The 22573-nt window shown below is 45.9% G+C and overlaps 1 protein-coding gene across 2 annotated transcripts in view; it reads left to right on the top strand.

Annotated features, from left to right (window-relative positions):
• LOC117363385 overlaps nucleotides 1-22573 on the top strand; it is a 468971-nt gene that overhangs the window by 135719 nt on the left and 310679 nt on the right. For both annotated transcript variants that reach the window (XM_033950994.1, XM_033950995.1), the window contains exons 13-16: nucleotides 411-583; nucleotides 2530-2611; nucleotides 10618-10776; nucleotides 22243-22398. In XM_033950994.1, coding sequence (XP_033806885.1) covers nucleotides 411-583; nucleotides 2530-2611; nucleotides 10618-10776; nucleotides 22243-22398 — 570 coding nt within the window. The remainder of the gene's footprint in view (nucleotides 1-410; nucleotides 584-2529; nucleotides 2612-10617; nucleotides 10777-22242; nucleotides 22399-22573) is intronic.

Consider the following 22573-nt stretch of genomic DNA (forward strand, 5'->3'; position numbering starts at 1 on the left):
ACTTTTCAGTGTACTGGTGGGGGTTCCCCCTTCCAACCCCCCCTAACGGGAACACGACCAGTTCTAAGTGTACCAGGAGGATACCCCCACCCCCCTCAAAACACTAACAGCAAGGCGTGAAAGCGGCAGAACCAGCGGCGCGCATTGGTCCTGCACACAGATGTCAGCGCACCAGTGTCCTGCGTGCTTTCGTCGGTGTACCGTCTGCCCCTGTATGCCACTTTTGGGCCATTTTTTTTCTTTTTACAAAATGAGCCCCGAAGCGACTTGTCCCAAGGTCCCACCGGGAATGGCAGAGAGGAGTCATGACACCCGGGCGCTGGGCTCCTGAACTGTCTCGCTCTCAGGTTAACTTCTCCGATCTGCTTGAATACCAGCCTGACTTTCACCCCACTCACTCTGCGTCACAGAGCCTGCTGTCCGACCTCCATAACAGAGAGATTCAGCTGCACCAGCTGGAAGCTGGGGCCCAGAACATCGCGGGAAGCTCATCTGACGCAGGGGCAGCGCACATCCTGGGACGGCTGCAGCGGCTGAGGAGCTCCTGGGACTCGGTCAAGGAACAACTGGAAGCACTGGCAGGGTAATTACCGATTAATTCCTCTGCGTGCCAGCCTTTCCACCTACATGTAGGTGGCAGGTACACACATGAATGACAGGATTCTACCGATTCCTTGTGATTGTGAACACATATGTGCTTTTATGAGCAGTTTGGTATTTATTTGTTTTCTATCCCGTTCTCCGCAACAAGCTCAGAACTGGTTACCAGTTAACATGGGGAGAGTGTGGTGCAGTGGTTAAAGCTACAGTCTCAGCACCCTGAGGTTGTGGGTTCAAATCCACACTGCTCCTCGTGACCCTGGGCAAGTCACTTAATCCCTCCATTGCCCAAGGTACAGACAGGGAAAAATGCTAGAGTACCTGAACAAATTCATGTAAATCATTCTGAGCTCCCCCTGGAAGAACAGTATAGGAAAATGAATAAATAAATAGTGTGAAAAGTTTCAGCCTCTGATAACCAGAACTGCTATTGTGACATCATAATGCCTCATTCCACCAACCTCATCAGTGATGTCACAGTGATTGTCCTATATTTGGCTCACTTTTACTACATTTTGATTTACAGAGTGGTGCAGTGGTTAAAGCTACAGCCTCAGCACCCTGAGGTTGTGGGTTCAAACCCACACTGCTCCTTGTGACCCTGGGCAAGTCACTTAATCCCCCCATTGCTCCAGGTACATTAGATAGATTGTGAGCCTGAAGGGAAAAATGCTTTAGTACCTGAATAAGTTCATGTAAACCATTCTGAGCTGTCCTGGGAGAACAGTAAATTGAATAAATAAATAAAAATTAAGTTAGGTTGCAGGTACACATACACAGCAGAAAGCCACATTTAACAGCTCAGAGTAGAGTTTAAGAGGATCAACTCGAATTGGGGATTGCTTTTGCTATATTACAGATAGAAATGGACAGTGATCAGATTTTTTTTTCTGCTCGTTGGCATCACATTTTTTTTTTACGGTTGCTCTTTCCTTCACCTCATGTGCAGCGCTAGGCTCTAGTGGGGAGCTGTAGAGCGCCACATCTGAAGCAGAGTCAAGCCGGGGGAGGGGGGTCTCGGTTTACATTCAAGTCCCTTCTAGCCACATCCCCTCCCGGACACACTGCAGGCCTCTCCGCAGGCAGCTAGTCCTGCCCTGATGGTCCAGTGGTGTGGGGAGCTGGAGCTATCGATCCCTCACAGTGATTTTGCCTCTGTAACTAACCAGTCCACCCCTCCCCTCCCTGTCCCCCTGCAGGCCTACCTTAAGTCCCTGGTGGTCCAGCGGCGATGCGATGCAGGAGCGATCCTTCTATGCTACTGCCCATGGCAACCTTCACGAGACTGGCTCCTCGCACCACTGGACCACCAGAGCATTGTTGAAGTCCCGCAGTGTCTCCAGGATGTGGTGCGGATTGGCTGGCTGGCTGCAGAGCCGGCAGATAGGATACCTCAGGGAAGAGAGGAGGAGTTGCTTCTGCCCTTGTGCTTGAATATAAACCACCAGTTTATATTCGAGTTCAGATTTTTCCCCCCCTTTTTTTTAGGGGAAAAATGTTATCTTGGTTTATATCGGAATACATATATATTTGAGTGTATACAGTATTTTGTGAATGGTCTGTGGGTGGAATCAGGACTTAGTTAAATCCTGATGTTCAGCACCTAAGTTTGGTGGTTAAATCGGACTGCATAAGAGTAAGTCCTATCCTTATGCAGTGTTGCTTAAGCACTTAAGTGCTGAATTTCACACTTGAAGAGATCATTAACTGCATATTCAGTCCCAGTGCCTATGAGTAGCCCAGCATTGAATATCCAGGACTAATAATGGTGACAGCTAAAAAAAAAAAAAAAAGCTGAAAATCGAACACTACCCCCTCCCCCCTGTTTTTCAGAACGTGTGTGAGCAGAGTTCGTGGTAACATTCTTTTTTTTAACTAACAGAGCTTGCGAACACGGCTGACACATCTGGGTCTTTTTCTCTCTTTCAGTCTTCCCCAGGCAGATGCGCTGGGCTCTCCCTCCAAGAATTCGATGGATTCTCGCAACCCAGGAGAAAGGCAAAAAGTCCAGGTTGTAATTAAGTGTCACTATGCAGCGTAACAACCTCTCTTCACCCTCAGCAAATTATGGAGACAGGAAATGAGCATGTGGTGCAGTGGTTAAAGCTACAGCCTCAGCACCCTGAGGTTGTGGGTTCAAACCCATGCTGCTCCTTGTGACCCTGGGCAAGTCACTTAATCCCCCCATTGCCCCAGTACATTAGATAAATTGTGTCCACCGGGACAGACAGGGAAACATGCTTGAGTAATGAAGACCCTAGGCCTTCACAGACAGACCACTCAACTCTCTTTATGCTGGTCCAAATAATATGAATTTAATAATTAAGTAGTAATAGTTTACAGGAACAAATCACACAGCATACAGAGTGATAGAGCATACACCAGGCTGGCCAGACTGATGGAGAACTTCCGATGAGTTCTGAATCCTTGGTTCAAGGAGCTTTCTTTTATATGATTCTGGCAGCTCTGGCCCACATTGGTGTATGTTACATTTCACACTTTCATTGGTTAATCATATTCATTATTTCATATACAGTGGTGCCTCACACAACGAACTTAATCCGTTCCAGGAGCAAGTTTGTTATGTGAAACGTTCGTTGTGTGAAACGCGTTTTCCCATAAGAATACCTGTAAAACAAAATAATTCGTTCTGCAGCCCTGTTGTCCCATAAGAATACCTGTAAAACAAAATAATTCGTTCTGCAGCCCTACATTTCCCTCCCTCCACCTCACCTCACATGCAGAGCCTGCCAGCCTTCTCCCTCACCCAGCCGCACGATCTCAAAAAGCTGTGCACGCGCAGCTGCTGGAGTTGATCAATGTTCTCTCTCCTGCAACTTCCGGTTTCCGGTTGCGTCAGAGGAGAAGATTGAACAACAGAGCATGCGCGCATGTGCTGCTCTTTGAAAGTGTGTGGCTGGCCGAAAAAGAAAGCCGGAAAACTCGGTTTTTAAGGTAAGGTGGAGGGAGATGATGGAACACTGCATTCAGACAGGAGGGTGCTGCTGTTCCCGGCTCACATTAGAAAGCGGCGAGAGTAGTTCCGCCCCCTCCCGGGCCCCTCGGGCGACTTCGTTGTGTGAAACGAAGTTCGTTATAGGGAGCAAGACAAAAAGTTCGTTATGCGCAGCGTTCGCTGTACGAGGCGTCCGTTATGCGAGGCACCACTGTATTAAGCTATGGATTGGTTAATATAATTGAGTGATTCTGTGCCATGCCTTTCCTCATATGCTTCTCCCTCACTTCCCCGTAAATGTCCTTTTAATATACCAAGTTCCTCTTTTGAGCACCTGGGCCTAACGGTTTTCCGGCTGTGTGGTTGGTTTTTTTGTACACTTCTGTCCGTGGTTCGTCTTTCTTCTGGTGAAACTTTCATAAAGTTATCATGCTACTTATATTTTTCATCAGAATTGTTTTTCTCTATAACTACGCCCTCTGTTTCTAAGAAAAGGCAGAAGTGCCTTTCAAAGTTCACAGTGTCTTTCAGAGTTGACAATTTCTAGTCAGAGAGCCTATTTTGCTTTTTCAGCAACCATTTTAGGTCTTAGCTGTATTGGCCTGCTACTGCTGTGACAGGGAAATTCTCGGGGGTCCTCACCTGAGCTTACAGGACTTTTCCTCCCCCTCCTCAGTAACTGAATAAATTCATGCAAACCATTCTGAGCTCTCTTGGGAGAACAGTATTGAAAACTGAATAAATAAATAATAATAATCGCTTTATTTATATCCCGTCATACCTTTCAGTTCAAGACGGTGCCGATAACAGCGAGTTAACTTCGGTTGGAATTGGGAAAGGGTAAGTGGGTGGTTATGTGGTTGGACAGCATAGAGGGTGGGAGGGGGAACATGTAAGAAGCGGTAGGTGTTGAGCTTTTTTGGAGGTTCAGACAAATTTGTCGAATAAGTGTGTTTTTAGTGATTTTCTGAATATGTGGTATGTTAGTGAATTCGGGATTAGGTCGCTTAGGGTGTTGTTCCATATCCCTGCTTGGAAGGCGACAGTCCTGTTGAGGAATCTTTTGAATCGGCATCCTTTGGGGGAGGGGAATGTAAACAGCAGTGTCCTGCGTGGGAAGCGGAGTATGTCCTGTAGGATGAAGTGTTTCAGGAGGTAGGTGGGAGCAGTGCCGAGGAGTGTCTTGTCAAAAATGGAAAATAATCACTCAAATTCTAAATCATTAGGTACTTGCAATGATATACAACTGATAATGAATTTATATGCTCAGAGAAATGGAGGTGATAACAGGGAAATCCCAACACTACCACCTCACCGCCCAATCATCGCATTATTCACAGCACCAGCTGTGAAATTTTTAACTGTTGTACACGATTGCCTTCAGTGTGCCAATCGTGTACAACAGTTAAAAATTTCACAGTTGGTGCTTTGAATTATGCGATGATTGGGCGGTGAGGTGGTAGTGTTGGGATTTCCCTGTTATCACCTCCATTTCTCTGAGCATATAAATTCATTATCAGTTGTATATCATTGCAAGTATTTTCCATTTTTGTCATTACTTTTTGATCACTCTACTCTCATCTTTTTGAGAGATATTTGCCCTATTTTTGTTCATTTGAGGAGTGTCTTGTAGCAGGGGTAGCCAAATTTGAAGATTATTCTGGCCTCGATGGGTAGCCAGAGGAGTTTCTTGTAATATGGGGTGATGTGTTCAGATTTTTTCAGGCCAAAGATAAGTCGAATAGCCGTGTTCTGGATCAGCCTCAGTTTCTTGATGGATTTTTTGTGCGACCCTAGGTAGATTATGTTGCAGTAATCCAGTGAGCTCAGGATCAGCGACTGGACCAACAGTCTAAATGATGCGAAATCAAAGAATGGTTTTAGTGTGCGTAATTTCCATAGTAAGTGGAAGCATTTTTTGATTAGGATGTTGGTGTCAGTTGTTGATCTAAGGTGACTCCTAGGATTTTAATGGTAGGATCAATTGGGAAGTTTCTTCCATTTAGGTTGATGAAAAGTTTGGCAGGGTTGTTCGGAGGGGAGGCCATAAATATTTTGATTTTTTTCCGGGTTTAGTTTTAGTTTGGAATTTGTGGACCATTGTTCTACTTGGTCGATGATTGAAGAGACAAAATGCCTGGTTTCGGTTGATAGGGTGGAGATGGGTACTACGATTGTGATGTCATCTGCATAGATGTAAGATTGGAGGTTCAGCTTGGTTAGTTCTTGGCCTAGGGGGGACGCCGCAGGGGTTGATCCATGTCTGGAGTAGGTTTGTTCACTGATGACTTGATAGGATCGTTTTTTTAGGAAGCCTTTGAACCAGTTGAGTATGTGGCCCGAGATACCTTTGGAGGCCAGACAGCTGAGTAGGACGTCACGGTCCACCAGGTCAAAGGTACTGCTGAGGTCGAATTGGAGAATTAGTGCATGTTTCCCTGAACTGAGTAGGTGTGAGATGTGATCAGTGATGGAGGCTAAGGCTGTTTCGGTGCTTGAGCAAAATCCAGATTGGTAGTCGTGAAGTATTGGGAATTTTTCCAGATAGTTCGTAAGGGCAGCGTTGGTCAGGCCTTCCATGAGTTTGGTGAAGAAGAGGATGTTGGCTACAGGTCTGTAGCTGGAAGTTCCTGCAAACACAAAATTGCAATCAAGGGAAGGCTTAGACCGGTGCAAGCAGGGGGAATGTATTGCTTCTCATTTCCAGTGAAGGACTAAAGGATTTAACGATACTAGGAGGGTCAAGAGAGTGGCATTAAGTGACTCTCCCAATCTCCTGGAGCAGGGCTGCCCAAGTCCAGTCCTCGAGATCTAGTGGCAAGCCAGGTTTTCAGGATATCCAAAATGAATATGCATGAGAGAGATTTGCCTACACTGCCTTCTTGGTATGCAAATCTCTCTCATGCATATTCATTATGGAGATTGTGGCCTGCCAGTAATAATAATAATAATTTATTTCTTGTATACAGCTATACCAAAAGTTCGAAGCAGTTCACAACAAAAAAAAATACATACAATCAATATCTAAAATATAGAATAAACAGTTGATATCTGAATACAATAAAAAGTCAGTAAAGGAATGCATCTGATAAAAATCAATAAAAGTTAAGACAATAGAGGAGTTAAGATATAAAAAATTAATAAGAATTCGCGGTAGATTATGCAGTAACGAGACTAAGAGGAAAACATGTCAAACAAGGACCGGACTTGGGCAGCCCTGTCTTGGAGGAAGAGGTGTTGGGAGTCTTTAGATGGCAGGGCTTGGGGATCCTCACCAGCCACATCACTGTTGTGTCGCTGCTGGTTGAGCTTGAGTCCAAAGTGGGTGGATCTGGGCCCACTCATTGCCACACCACTGCTAAGTACAGGTTAGATCAGGGGTGGGCAACTCCGGATCTCGAGGGCCGGAATCCAGTCGGGTTTTCAGGATTTCCCCAATGAATATGCATGAGATCTATTTGCATGCACTGCTTTCAATGCATATTCATTGGGGATATCCTGAAAACCCGACTGGATTCCGGCCCTCGCGGACCGGAGTTGCCCACCCCTGGGTTAGATACACATTAGATCAGGAGGTCCCCAAGATGAGTGAACGGAACAAAACCCCCCGTCGTTGACATTTGATGTTTCTTTTTCTGGCTGCCGTTGTTTGCCTGTATTCAGACTGTATTTGCTTGTCTCCCTTGATAACTCCTTAATAAATATGATTTAAAAAAAAAACAAAAAGATCAGGGGGTCCCCAAAGTCCCTCCTTGAGGGCCGAATCCAGTCGGGTTTTCAGAATTTCCCCAATGAATATGCATTGAAAGCAGTGCATGCACATAGATCTCATGCATATTCATTGGGGAAATCCTGAAAACCCGACTGGATTCGGCCCTCAAGGAGGGACTTTGGGGACCCCCTGATCTAATGTGTATCTAACCCAGGGGTGGGCAACTCCGGTCCGTGAGGGCCGGAATCCAGTCGGGTTTTCAGGATATCCCCAATGAATATGCATTGAAAGCAGTGCATGCAAATAGATCTCATGCATATTCATTGGGGAAATCCTGAAAACCTGACTGGATTTGGCCCTCAAGGAGGGACTTTGGGGACCCCTGCATTAGATACACCTGTGTACAGGTTTTGTGTTAGAAGCATTTTTCAATTTGAGCATATTTCACCTGTCTTAATCCATCTTCATTGGCTGCCTATTGAATGGCAAATTTGCTACAAGATTCTTTTTATAATCTTCAAAATTGTCAATTATAATGCACCTGCAACTATTGCTTCAAGTTTGCCTACATACTAACCAACCCGGCTTCTCAGGTCAGCAACCTATGAGCTACTGCATGTTCCTTCTTTTTATTCAATTCAATTTCATTCAGTTAAACTGGATAAATATAGAAATTATGGGGTCAGTATTCAGCCTTTTGCTCACCGTTGACATTGTTATTCCCAGTGTGTCTGTCATAATTAGTGTAGATTGTAAGCTCTTTTGAGCAGGGACCCTCTCATGCGTGTTTAATGTACAGCACTGCATGAGTCTGGTAGCACTATAGAAATAATAAATAGTAGTATGCAAAGCCAGGATCTGTAAGGACTTTGAATATCCAGTTATTTTTAAGCTGGCTCACACATAGCTGCTTATTTGGCACTTAAGCAGCCATGGGTTAGCACAAAAAGATAGGACAGACTTTTATGCAATGCTATTTCCCCCCCTCCCCACCCTTTTACAAAAGCGGTTTTTAACGCTGGCCAGCGCACTGAATGTTCTGCGCTGCTCCCGACGCTCATACGAACGTTGGGAGCAGCAGAGAACGTCCAGCGTGCCGGCTGGTGCTAAGTTCAAACAATTTTTATTGATGCAAACAACAACAAATACATTAAAACTTGTATAACAATGATGATGCATCAAAAGGTGTAGTTACTTACCTGTAACGTAGGTTCTCCGTGGACAGCAGGATAGTCAGCCACATATGGGTGTGAGCTGTTGGGACAACACCCATATGTGGCTGACTCATCCTGCTTGTCCTAGGAGAAATAATAATATGATGAACATATTGATGTGGTCAATATTACATACAAGACCAAGGTGCTTAGTATAATAATGAAACTCAGAAAAATAGTGCACCAAGATTCAAAGACTAATCAATAAAGATTAATAAAGTTTAAATTAGCCACAAATTAGTAAAGATATATAGAAAACTAACCACTAGTTCCTCAGTTTGCCACACTATGATAACGTATGGTAGCTGTCCTCATAGGAACATTATAACGTGTATAGTTTTCATTATTTTTATACTTTTCATTTCCTTTATTTTATATTTTATTTGCTTATGAGATACTTGTGCCTAGTATAATAGCATTTATAGCAGAAGTGATGATAATAACAGTCACTTAGCTTTTATCTAGCTCTGGGTCTAGCTCAATCCCCACCGACGCGTTTCACGATTTCATCAGGGTCGGGGAAGGAGAACGCTGAAAAAAACAACAATATCAAATACATTAAAAAAGAGAGCTTTGAAAGTAGAAAAGACCCAGCAATAAAAAACAACTTGTAATAAATGCTACTAAGTTTACCAGAGCAGAATCTTTTCCTAGCAAAATGCTAGATCCATAATTAGAAAGCCGGAAGTGTAACCAACCCGATTTAAAGGGGCTAATAAACTAAAAAAAACCCGGTCACATGACCCAACCTTAACCTATGAAATCACCCCAAATCGATCTTAGGAAACTAAACCCAGTCTGTCCTGAAATCACAGTCATATGCTCGCTGTTAACCAATCACTAGATTGGTTCAATCCATGAGGATACATAGTGTTGAGATTATGCATCCACCGAAGTTCTTTAATATTTAAACTATGCTCATGATTTCCACCCTCCCACCCGACATGAACTGTGTCAATAATACGCCACTTGAGGTCCGAGATTTTATGTTTCATTAGGGCCCAATGGCGAACTAATGGGGCCGTTTCAGTTCCCGTATTAACACGTGATTTATGTTCGTTTAGTCTAATGTTCATAGGTCTGCTGGTGCGCCCAACATAGATTTTTGGACATGGGCAGACGATCATGTAAATAACATGATCCGTTTTGCAATTGGTCCTAGATTTAGCAGTGTATATTTGGCCTGTTTGAGGGTGACACCAAGATTCCCCCTCAAGAGCATATTCACACCATTGACAGTGGCCACATATGTAGTGGCCGTTGGTAATAGAGGAATCAATATGTTTATGGTGACTAAGCCCAATGAGTTCCCCTAAATTTTCCTATGAGGACAGCTACCATACGTTATCATAGTGTGGCAAACTGAGGAACTAGTGGTTAGTTTTCTATATATCTTTACTAATTTGTGGCTAATTTAAACTTTATTAATCTTTATTGATTAGTATAATAATGAGGCATCGAGTAAAATACATCCCATATAAACCTAGAAAATACCTTCATCCCCCATCAAACCCCACTCAATCTATATATGACTACATGTTTTAAATCATTTAATACCCTCTACCTTTCCTCCCCAAACCCTCCCTTCCCCATTCAAAGGTACTCTCCTTCATCCCCCATCAAACCTCAATAGGACTACATGTTTGAATCTATTTAATACCCTCTACCTTCCCTCCCCAAACCCCTCCCTTCCCTTCCTCTTCCAATGGTACTCTCTACCCATCCTCAATCTCAGTTAGGACACCCATCTTAAAACCACACTATGGCCTTTAGGAAATAAGGCTTGCAAATATGGATCCCATATTTGCATAAACAACATCTTTCGCTTCCTCATCCTTCCAGCATCTCTAGCTTCGAGGTGCTGGCCGGTGCTAAAAACCGCTTTCACGGTTTTGTAAAAGGGGGAGGGGAGGGGGGTTATGCGCTAAACCTGGCCACAAAAGGGCTGAATGCCAGCACTTAAGCAGTCAAGTGGTTTGGATGCCCTTTGCCTCTTTCGCTTCCTCAAACAGCTTCTTCCAGTGCCATGAGCGTTAGGAGTGCTCCAGCATATATTACATTTTGCTTTTCAGCCTGGGCGGGGGTGTTCATGTTACAGGACTCCAGAACTAAGAGCTGCTTTATCTGTTTTGCAGAGAATCCTAGTGGTGGAGAACAATGAAGATGATTACCAGAGGCGGAGGAAGGACTTTGAAGAGTGGCTGCAGGGGGAGAATGCCAGTCTGACCTCCATTCTGGCGACGGGCGCATCCTCCACTAGCAGCAATCCTAAAACGAGGCTCGGCACGCTGCAGGTAGGTTTTCGCCCACGAGGGCCCCGCTAGACCGCGTCCCAGGACAGCGATGTCACTTCCTTAGCCGTCACAGCACTTTTATGCACTGACCCAAGCATAAAAGCATTTCCTGTTAGGAACAAGGGCAGTGCCTGTTTTTAAAGGGTTTACAGAGCTTTCTTGAAACATAGAAATGTGATGGCAGATAAAGGCCAAATGGCCCACCCATCCGCTACAAAACAGCTTTTGGCCTTTTACCTAGTTACCTCAATCAACATTTCACTCTGAATCTCACCAACAAGAACTCCCGCAGAATCCAGTTGTTCGTCTTCCCCTCCATAAAATTATGTCACCTCAAAAGATTCCTTGACAAAACCTTTGCTTGCCAGGCGGCTAAGCTGAACCCTTGGCTAGCCCAATTGGTACTCGAGGCCCCTACCTACCTTAGCTTCAGAAAACTACTCAAAACGCACCTTTTCCGCGAACAGCTCCTATAACCCCTTTCCACCTGCAACTACCCCTTTCCCACTCTCACACCGCTCCTACTGCTCTCCCCCTTCCTCCTCCCCCTATCCTTGGTCTCCTCTCTCGTTTTCTCTTACCTTCCATCCCTACCTTCGATGCTCCTTGTACTTTTGATAAAACTCTGTTAAAGCGTCCCCACGCTCCCTTCTTCGTTGCTTGTAACTTTGTCAAAATTTTGTAAATCCGTGTGTCATCGCGGATCTTAATTAACGGATGTGAACCGCCTAGAATTTCTTGGATATGGCGGTATACAAGAATAAATTATTATTATTTATTAACCATTATCTCTTTCTCTCTCCGAGAGATCCCATGTGCCTATCCCAGGCCCTCTTGAATTCAGACACAGTCTTTCTCCACCACCTCTTCCGGGAGACTGTTCCACGCATCTACCACCTTTTCCATAAAAAAAGTATTTCCTTAGATTACTCCAGAGCCTATCGCCTCTTAACTTCAACCTATGCCCTCTCATTCCAGAGCTTCCTTTCAAATGAAAGAGACTCGACTCATGCTTTAAATATCTCACATCTTTACTGTAATTCTCTTGACCAGGGTATCTCTTAAAAAGAAATCCAAAGACTACAAATAATGCAAAATACAGCTGTAAAAATTATATACAAGGCAACGAAATTTGATCATGTAACCACTCTTCTTATAGACGCCCACTGGTTACCCATCGCTCATCGAATACCATTTAAAATTCTATTTCTCACATTTAAATCAAGGCTAGTATATTCTCCGGCTTTCAGTGACAGATTGCATTTTCCATATACAGTGGTACCTTGGTTTACAAGCATAATTCGTTCCAGAAGCATGCTCGTAAACCAAATTACTCGTATATCAAAGCGAGTTTCCCCATAGAAAGTAAGGGAAACTCGCTTGATTTATTCCCCCCCCCGCCCGAGGCCAGTGGCACTGCTCTACCTTCCCCCCCCGAGGCCAGTGGCACTGCTCTATATCCCCCCCCCGCGAACCGGCATTGCTCCCCCCCCCCGCTCACGAAGGCCCCCCCCGCGAGATCTGCCATCCCCCGCGATCCGGAATCCTCCCCCGCTCGAATGGCCCCCCCCCGCCACGATCCGATAGCCTCCCCGTACCCATCACCCACCCGAACGCATCACTTACCCCCCATTGGCACCCGGCACCAAGGCACAGGACATGCCAGTGCCGGTGCCCGAAGATCTCTTATCCTTTTTGCTGGGCCTTGAGCATCTGCGCATGCTCAAGGCCTTAGTTCCTACTCTCAGATGCTCAAGGCCCAGCAAAAAGGATGAGAGATCTTCGGGCACCGGCATGTCCTGTGCCTTGGTGCCGGTGCCGGATGCCAGATGGGGGGGTAAGTGATACGTTTGGGTGGGTGATGGGTATGGAGGATATCAGATCGCGGCGGGGGGTGACACGAGCGGAGGGGTGCCGGATCGCGCGGGGGAGGTGCTCGTACATCGAGGTAAGCTCGGTTTGCGAGGCACCAATATTGCGAATGTTTTGCTCGTTTTGCAAAACACTCGCAAACTGGTGCACTCGTAAACTGAGGTACCACTGTAATACACCCAGAGCATTATGCTCCAATCATCAAAACCTTCTTTCTATCCCCTCGTTGCATCATATCATTTATGACACTACTCGGAAATCCATTTTCTCTGTTACAGCTCCCTCCTTATGGAACGCCATGCCTTTTCCATCTTAGACAGGAAAACTCTCTAGCCAAGTTCAAATCAAACCTTAAATCTTTCTTGTTTAAAGAAATATTTCCCCCTTCCTGTTCTCTACTTTCTTTCGTATTTCTTTTACCTCATTCATAAGAACATAAGAATAGCCTTATTGGGTCAGAACAATGGTCCATCGAGCCCAGTAGCCTGTCCTCACGGTGGCCAATCCAGGTCACTAATACCTGGCCAAAACTCAAGGAGTAGTAACATTCCATTATTTCAGAGTAAGCAAGATTCCGGAACCCCCAACTAGTAGCAACATTCCATTCAGAATCCTAAAGAATAACAAGATTCCGGGAGGGAGGAAGTGACGTCATCCTGCCGAATGATCGCTTAGAGCAGGAGCTCCATCGGGGCTTTTGTGCAATATTGAGCATTGGGCTTCCCGAGCAAGTTTTCTGCCGGTATCTTGGGGAAGTTGTGCTCTCTTTGCCATGGTGACTCGGAAACGGTTTGAAAAATATAAATATTTCAGCGAGGCTGAGGACAAGCCGAGCTCTGCGGGGTCTGGAGGAATGGTGGAGGAAAAAAAAAGATGGCGGCGGGGCCGTCAACCCTCTCAGAGTCCGAAGATGAGGGTTTCACTGATCAGATGGGGGATGACTGCGAAGCGCCTAAGAAATCCATGACTTCATGGTTCAAGGAGTTGAAAGCCGAGATTATTGGAGTTCGAGGCGATGTTAAAGCGGCGTTAGCGGAGCTTCGATCAGAGGTCAGTGAGCTGGGAGCAAGAGTGTCGGCCTCAGGAGATCAAGTGGCGACCCTTTCTGCCTCAGTGTCCGCCACTAAAGATAACATGGATAGACTCTCCACCGAGTTACAGGATCTCCAGAATCAGGTTGAAGACCTTGAGAATCGATCTCGGCGCTGTAACTTGCGCTTCAAGGGTATACCTGAAATCGAAGCTCATAGAGACTGCAAGGCGGTAGTGCGTGATTTTTGTGAGCACCTCCTGCGGGCGGATGGAGCTGAAATACCTGCTTCTATTGTGCTAGTGCGGACCCATCGCAGTTTGGGACCGGTGCGGGGTCAGGGCACCAGAGACGTAATCAAGTTTCAAGTTTATTAAAATATTTTTTTGACTGCTTATTCTAATTTCTAAGCGGTTAACAAAATAAAATTACATAAAAACAAATTATAAAATTACATTGAGACGTATGAAAAACAAGGAAAAAGGGTGACGTACACAGACATACGGCAACATTATGGGATGGTAGGGAAGGACTACAATTGATATAGAATAGGCAAAACATAAAAGGATAAAACGATAGGTGGGTAAAAAAAATAACAAAAGGTTAAACTTTGATTATAAACCTAGCCCTTAAAAGGGCATTTTTAACCTAAAGCATCTTGGAATAGAAATGTTTTTAATTTTGTTTTAAATTGTTTTATATGTAATGTAATGTAATGTAATTTATTTCTTATATACCGCTAAACTCCATTAGGATTCTAAGCGGTTTACAGAAAATAGACAATAGAGTGCATTAAAATTATAAGTAATATAGATATCAGATTCGTAACGGAGATGAGTGGGCAATGAGTTCCACAGAGAAGGGGCAGTAACAGCAAAGTTATTGGAGCGCAGAGTATTGATTGATTTTAATGAAGGTATAACTAAAAGATTTTGGGAAGTTGAACGAAGGGATTTTGATGTGCCCTATGGGATTAAAAGACTATTAATAAAGTCAGGTTGGTTATTCATTAAACTAAACTAAACTAAACCTTGGGTTTGTATACCGCATCATCTCTACATTCGCAAAGCTCGACACGGTTAACAAGGGTTAGGGTAGAAAGGAACTCCAGTGAAAGGAAAAGACAAAATGACGAGAAAATTTAGGACAGAGTAAGTTGTAAATGTTAAAAGTAAAATTTTATAACTAATCCTGTGTTCAATTGGCAGTCAATGAGCGTTGATTAAGAGAGGGGAGACGTAATCGTATTTCTTTGCCCCGCTAATGATCTTAATCGCCTTTGAAGGAGCGCGTTTTGTTGGTGGGCCGCCGACAAGCAACGCTCCGGTGGAATGATCATCTTATGTACTTATACAGGAAAATGCTTATAAAGTGTTCACCGGGTGGTATTTCACTCCGGTGCGATTGCACCGTATGTTTCCCGGAGCTTCTGCTTTGTGCTGGAGATGCGGGAAGGCCTTGGGGACCTTTTTACATATTTGGTGGGAATGTACAGTATTGAAACCTTTTTGGAAGCAAGTGGTCTCAGTTGTTGCAACTAGAGAGTTGCGCGGGGACAGAAATCCCACCCGTCCCCGCCAAAGTCCCACCCGTCCCCACCCATCCCCGTGAGGAATCCCACCCGTCCCCACCCGTCCCCGCGAGGAATCCCCTCCGTCCCCGCCCGTCCCTATAAACTTCAGAAATAGTTATTTCATTTAATTATGCTACTGAATTAAAGGCTCTGGTAGAAACCCATTTACAAATAAGCAAAAAGACTTTATTAATTTGAAAATATTAATTGGGAAGAATACATACTTTGCAAACGGGTTTCTACCAGAGCCTCTAATGTTTATAAATTTTTATCAACACAACTAATATACTACTTTATCCTGAAGCAAAATAAAAAAAAAGAAATATAATTCTTTTCCTACCTTTGTTGCCTGGTTTCTGCTTTCCTCATGTTCTCATTCAATTCCTTCCATCCACTGTCTCTCTTCCTTCTGCATCTTCCATTTGCTCTGTTACTGTGCCTCTCCCTTTCTTCCCCCTTCCAAATTGGTCTGGCACCCATCTTCTTCTCTCCGCTCCCCCCATAGTCTGGCATCTGTCTTCTTCCCTGCCAGCGTCTTCTCCCTACTCTCTCTTCCCCATTTCCTTTCAGCGTCCTTCTCCCCCCATCTTCCCCATGTCCTGTCAGCGTCCTTCTCCCCCCTCTGTCTTCCACATGTGCTTTCAGTGTCCTTCTCCCCCCTCTGCTTCCCCATGTCCTTTCAGCGTCCTTCTCCCTCTCTGTCTTCCCCATGGCCTTTCAGCGTCCTTCTCCACCCCCCCATCTTCCCCATGTCCTTTCAGCGTCCTTCTCCACCCCTTTGTCTTCCCCATGTGCTTTCAGCATCCTTCTCCCCCCTCTGTCTTCCACAAGTGCTTTCAGAGTCCTTCCCCCCCCGCCCTTCCCATGGCCTTTCAGCGTCCTTCTCCACCCCTTTGTATTCCCCATGTGCTTTCAGCGTCCTTCTCCCTCCTCTGTCTTCAAGTGCTTTCAGAGTCCTTCCCCCCCCCTCTTCCCCATGGCCTTTCAGCTTCCTTCTCCCCACTCCTTCTCTACCGCCCCGGGTGCAGCACAGCCGGCCAGGTCCCCTTACTTTTGTGGCACTTCCCCGACCGACTGACAACAGCCCTGGTCCGACAAACCTCCCTGCCCTTAACCGCGAATCTAAATTACCTTATTACAGCTGCTGTAAGAAGATAATTTAGATTCGCGGCTACAGGGCAGGGAGGATTGTCGGACCGGGACTGTTGTCGGTCGGTCGGTCGGGGAAGTGCCACAAAAGTAAGGGAACCTGGCCGGCTGTGCTGCAACCGGGGCGGGGTGTGGCGGGGCTGACCGCCCCCTCCCTTGGTAGCCACTCGAACCGCGAGGCTACTCTCCTCCTTACCTGCACTGCCTGCAGCACAGAGCCAAACGGAAGTCTTCCCGACGTCATCGCTGACGTCGGAGGGAGGGAGGGCTTTGTTTAAGCCCTCCCTCCCCTCCGACATCAGCGCTGATGTCTGGAAGACTTCCGTTCGGCTCTGTGCTGCAAGCAGAGAAGGTATGGAGAAGAAGAGCCGCGCGACTGAGTACATCCAGCCCCGCAGGAACCCCGCGACCCTCGGAGGCGTCCCCACGGGATCCCCGCGACCCTAGGGGGCGTCCCCACGGGATCCCCGCGACCCTAGGGGACGTCCCCACGGGATCCCCGCAACCCTAGGGGCGTCCCCACGGGATCCCCGTGACCCAAAGGGGGAACCCGCGGGATGCCCGCGGCTCTCTAGTTGCAACTCCTTTTACGTTTTACTCCACGGGGTTGTTTACAAGGCCTTTATAAAGTGTGCACCCATACCTGGAAAACTAAACTTAGACGATGGGGCTTGGCAGAAGCTAAATGTTTGATTGCCACTCACTGGAAACAGCTGGCTGCACCTACCAAATTGGACTGGACCCTAAAACTTTGGACCATTAGTAACCTGGAACTTTCCATTGCAAAACGACACGGCTACTACTATACCTATACTCGGACTTGGACTCTGATTATGGACAAAGTAGATTCAATGCTTTGAGCTTACCTGTGTGGGAGGGGGGTGTTGTAGCTTGGGGGTGCCCTCCTGAAGAAACAACAGGAGGTTCCTCATTGGCGTGCTTAGGATTTTGGGGTTTGGGGAAGGGTTGTGGAGTTTGTTTGAAGCTGGATTCACGAATATTGTTGCACAGGTGGCTTCGCTTCTTGTGCTTTTTCTGGGTTTGCTACTTGTTTCTTGATTCTAGTGCTGTTTGGTATTTACGCTGTCAGTGATATCCACATTGATGTTTTATATTTCAAAATTTTCAATAAACATTTAATGATTAAAAAAAAAAAAAAGATTCCGGAATCCCAAAGAGTAACAAAAGATTCCAGGACCAGAACCCCAAAGAGTAGCAACATTCCTTGCTACCGATCCAGGGCAAGCAGTGGCTTCCCCCATGTCTTTCTCAATAACAGACTATGGACTTTTCCTCCAGGAACTTGTCCAAACCTTTCTTAAAACCAGCATTGATCTGCTTTTATCACAACCTCTGGCAATGCATTCCAGAGCTTAACTATTCTCTGAGTGATAAAATATTTCCTCCTATTTGGTTTAAAAGTATTTCCCTGTAATTTTTACTGGAGTAAAAATATCGATCCATTTGTACCGATGGCTCATATTATGCCAATTCTGAAGCAGTTGCATTGGCTTCCTGTACAGCAAAGAATACAATATAAAGTGTTATTGGTTGGTTGATTATTACGTTCCCTGTAATTGTCTTTTTAAATATTTTGATTTTATTGTAAACCGCTTAGACTTTTTGATGAGCGGTATATCAAAACTAATTAAACCTGAAACTGCCTGTGTATTGGTGAAGACTTCTGGTGTTCTGTCCAAATTCTGCCCCGTACGCACTTAGTGGTAGGATACACACATCCAGGTAGATTCGAGAAAGAACGCTGAAAGTTAGCAACAAAAAATTTGATTGGTAAGCAAGTACAGTGGAACCTTGGTTTACGAGCATAATTCGTTCCAGAAGCATGCTCGTAAACCAAATTACTCGTATATCAACGCGAGTTTCCCCATTGGAAGTAAAGGAAACTCGCTTGATACGTTCCCACCCCCACCCCCCGAGGCCAGCGGCGCTGCTCCACCCCCCGAGAATCTCGGAGAGAGCGAGAACCAGAAGGCCTTGAGCATGCGCAGAGGCTCAAGGCTCAGGCAAGAGGCAGGAACTTCTTTCACCGGCACCAGCATGTTTTGTGGGCATCGTGCCGGTGCCAGATGGGGGTAAGGTTCAATGCTGTTCGGGTGGGGGGGTGCTTGCAAATCGAGTCAATGCTCGGTTTGCAAGACAAGATTTGCGAGAATGCTTTGCTCGTCTTGCAAAACACTCGCAAACCGCGTTACTCGCAAACCGAGGTTTGACTAGTTTGTAACAGCAAAGTTGAGTGTTGAAGCCAAACTGTAGGCACAAGCATTTCTGCCACGTCAAAGGCTGGGATAAACGCTCACGCCGAAATACTGGCAGTGGCGCGCATAACTGACAGTTTTCTATAAAAAGCGCGTACTGTAAGGGCCTGATTCTCAAAACCGCACTGAAAGTTAGGTGGCTATAAGCGCCCTACCGTCGCTTAACTTAATTGGTTTAATTGGTGAGAAAAAAGCATCATTTAAAACCATTGTTGACGATACGTTGAAACCCTCGGCTCAATGTGCTGCCAAGAAAGCAAATAGAATGTTAGGAATTTTCAGGAAAGGAATGGAAAACAGAGATGAAAATGTTCTAATGCCCTTGTATCGCTCTGTGGTACGGCCACACCTTGAATACTATGTACAGTTCTGGTCTCCATATCTCAAAAAAGATATATCGGAATTAGAAAAGGTACAGAGAAGGGCGACAAAAATGATAAAAGGGATGGGACGGCTTTCCTCTGAGGAAAGGCTAAAGCAGCTAGGGCTCTTCAGCTTGGAGAAGAGTCGACTCAGGGAATTCAGGAAACGCCTAAAAACATACCTGTTCCAAAAAATACCTAAACAATTGACCCGCTCTCCCTCTCCCTCCCCCCTCCCTATTCCACCTGAAGTTACAGCACTGTTATAAATATAATCTGCTATCTTCATCTTATCGTAACTTTACGTTGCTATTTATCCCCAACAGGTCCTGTCGGACATTACCTACTAAAATGTATATATTACATTTTCGCTCAGCAAATTGTATTTCTATACTATTGCCTCCGGAGGTCTCTGATCTCTGTATTTCCTCTGAATATCTACCGTATTTTCGCGGATATAATGCGCACCCGTGTAAAACGCGCACACGGGTATAGCACGCAGAAACCACACTTGTATGTACGGAAACTTTTGTATACAGCGCTCATGGGTATACCGCGCATGCTGCCCGACTCTCCTCTGGCCACCCCGACTCTCCTTTCGCCCTCCCCGACTCTCCTCTGGTTGCCCCGACTCACCGTTCACCCGCCCTGACTTTCGGTGCACTGCCCCGCCTCTCCGTGCGCTGTCCCGACTCTCCGTTCACCTGCCCTGACTTTCCGTGCACTGCCCCGCCTCTCCGTGCGCTGTCCCGACTCTCCGTTCACCTGCCCTGACTTTCCGTGCACTGCCCCACCTCTCCGTGCGCTGTCCCGACTCTCCGTTCACCTGCCATGACTTTCCGTGCACTGCCCCGCCTCTCCGTGCGCTGTCCCGACTCTCCGGGTTGGGCCCATGTGCCTCAGGCCGCGCCCCCAGGTGGGACCTAAGGCTCCAGGGCCTATTCTGATTGGCCCACGCGCCTTAGGCCCCACCAGTAGGCGGAGCTTTAGGATGGATGGGCCAATCCGGCCTCATTCCTTCGTTGGCTGCCTGCCGGACAGGCGGGTTTGGCTCCCGTCTGTCCGGCCAACTACCAAAGGTACGGGGAAGGGGGGTGGGGGGGGTCGTGGGGGTCGCTAGGGGGATCGCGGGTCGGCTGGGGGGGCGGTCGGAGGTTCTTGGGGGGGGGGCGGTCGTTGGGGGGAGGGGGGTTTGCGTCGAGGGCAGGAGGGCCTAGGATCCCTCCTGCCCGTAATGTAGTGGGGGTAGGGGGTCGCCATGGCCAGGAGGGTTTGGGCTCCCTCCTGGCCCGATATTGTCGGGGAGTCGGCGGTCCTTCGGGGTGGGGGTGCGAGCGGTGGGGGTGCGAGCGTCCTTCCGGATGATGAATCGGGCGTCGGGCGGGGTGTGAAATATGTAAAAAAAAATTTGTATACCGCGCTCAGGCATATAACGCGCGAAGGTTATGCGCGGTACGTAAAAACGCATATAACGCGCGCGTTATATCCGCGAAAATACGGTACTTATTGTATTTCGCTGAATGTCCAGCACTCTTGATTGTAAACCGCCTAGAAGTCGCAAGATTGTGGCGGTATAGAAGAATAAAGTTATTATTATTATTATATGATAGAGGTCTATGAAATGCAGAGTGGAGTGGAAAGGGTAGATGTGAATCGCTTGTTCACTCTTTCCAAAAATACTAGGACTAGGGAACATGCAATGAAGCTATTAAGTAGTAGATTTAAAACAAACTGGAGAAAATATTTCTTCACACAATGTGTAATTAAACTCTGGAATTCATTGCCAGAGAATGTGGTGAAATCAGTTAGCTTAGCGGGGTTTATTATTTATTTAAAAATTTATATACCAAAATTACATGCATATATATTAAAAATACTAGAACATGTTTCAACAGAACAAACACAATAAAACATTAACTAACAGTATCATTATTAAAACCTTTTTTCAAATTCATCCAACAAGATGGAAAGACAAAGTCCCATAAAAACATTTACAGGACGGTAAGGCTTCAGCAGCAAATAGCATTAGCACATGAAGGCATTAACAAATAATTGCGTTTTCAACATTTTCTTAAAATTCAGTCTCCCGTCACAAAATCGCAGAATACCAGGCAGCTCATTCCAAAGCTTGGCACCTGCTACAGACAGCATTTGTGCCCCAATCTTCACCATGAGAGACTAACATCTAACCCTCCAAATTAAAAACGGTTTGGATAATTTCCTAAAAGAGAAGTCCATAGGACATTATTGAGACAGTTTAGGGAAATCCACTGCTTATTCTTAGGATAAGGAGCATTAAATCTCATTTACTACTTGGGATCTAGTTCTGGGTTGGCCGCTGTTGGAAATAGGATACTGAGCTCTTATGTTCTTATGTGAGCCAAGTATAGGACAATCAAGCCATTATGACATCACTGTTGAGGATGGCTCATAGGCATTGGTGGAATGAGGCATTATGACATCACAATTTCTGCCAGGTATTTGGGACCTGGTTTGGCCACTATTGGAAACAGGATACTGGGCTTGATGGACCTTCAGTCTGTCCCAGTATGGCAGCTCTTATGTTCTTATGTGAGCCAAGTATAGGACAATCAAGCCATTATGACATCACTGTTGAGGATGGCTCATAGGCATTGGTGGAATGAGGCATTATGACATCACAATTTCTGCCAGGTATTTGGGACCTGGTTTGGCCACTATTGGAAACAGGATACTGGGCTTGATGGACCTTCAGTCTGTCCCAGTATGGCAGCTCTTATGTTCTTATGTGAGCCAAGTATAGGACAATCAAGCCATTATGACATCACTGTTGAGGATGGCTCATAGGCATTGGTGGAATGAGGCATTATGACATCACAATTTCTGCCAGGTATTTGGAACCTGGTTTGGCCACTATTGGAAACAGGATACTGGGCTTGATGGACCTTCAGTCTGTCCCAGTATGGTAATTCTTATGTTCTTATGTAAAACTTGCCAAAATTAACCTTTAATATAAAATAATGATGAAATTTAGGGGTCCTTTTACTAGCCGTTTTAGCGCGTACTAAACTCTAATGCGTACAGAGACTATAATGGATGCGTTAGCTTTTAGCATGCCCTAAAACGGCTAATGCGCCTTAGTCAAAGGACCCCTTAATCCTTCTTCACTGACTCGGTTGAGCAAAGTAATGTGATGGTTGTTTTGTGGGTAACTCGCTCTTTCAGAAACTGCATTCCCGGATAGCAGACGGGCAGGCGCTCTTTCAAGCTCTTCTTGAGCCGCAACCGGTCCAGGGGACCACAGAAGACCTGCAACTGGAGGACCTGCGTTATCGCTGGATACTCTACAAGTCGAAACTGAAAGAAGAAAGCAACGTGTCGGTAAGAGGCGCTCGGAGAGGATGGAAAACCCTATTCCAGCCGAATTAGTAAATCAGAGAGAGAAGAGAGAATGCGGGGATTAGGCGACGTGTAAAGAAGGAGGAAAATGAACGCTCCAGGGCTGGTGCACAATGGGAAAAATCTCAGATTAGTCCCGTGCTGCTGGTGCTAATTG

The sequence above is a fragment of the Geotrypetes seraphini genome, chromosome 7 (assembly GCF_902459505.1).
Source record: "Geotrypetes seraphini chromosome 7, aGeoSer1.1, whole genome shotgun sequence".
Taxonomy (NCBI): Eukaryota; Metazoa; Chordata; class Amphibia; order Gymnophiona; family Dermophiidae; genus Geotrypetes; species Geotrypetes seraphini.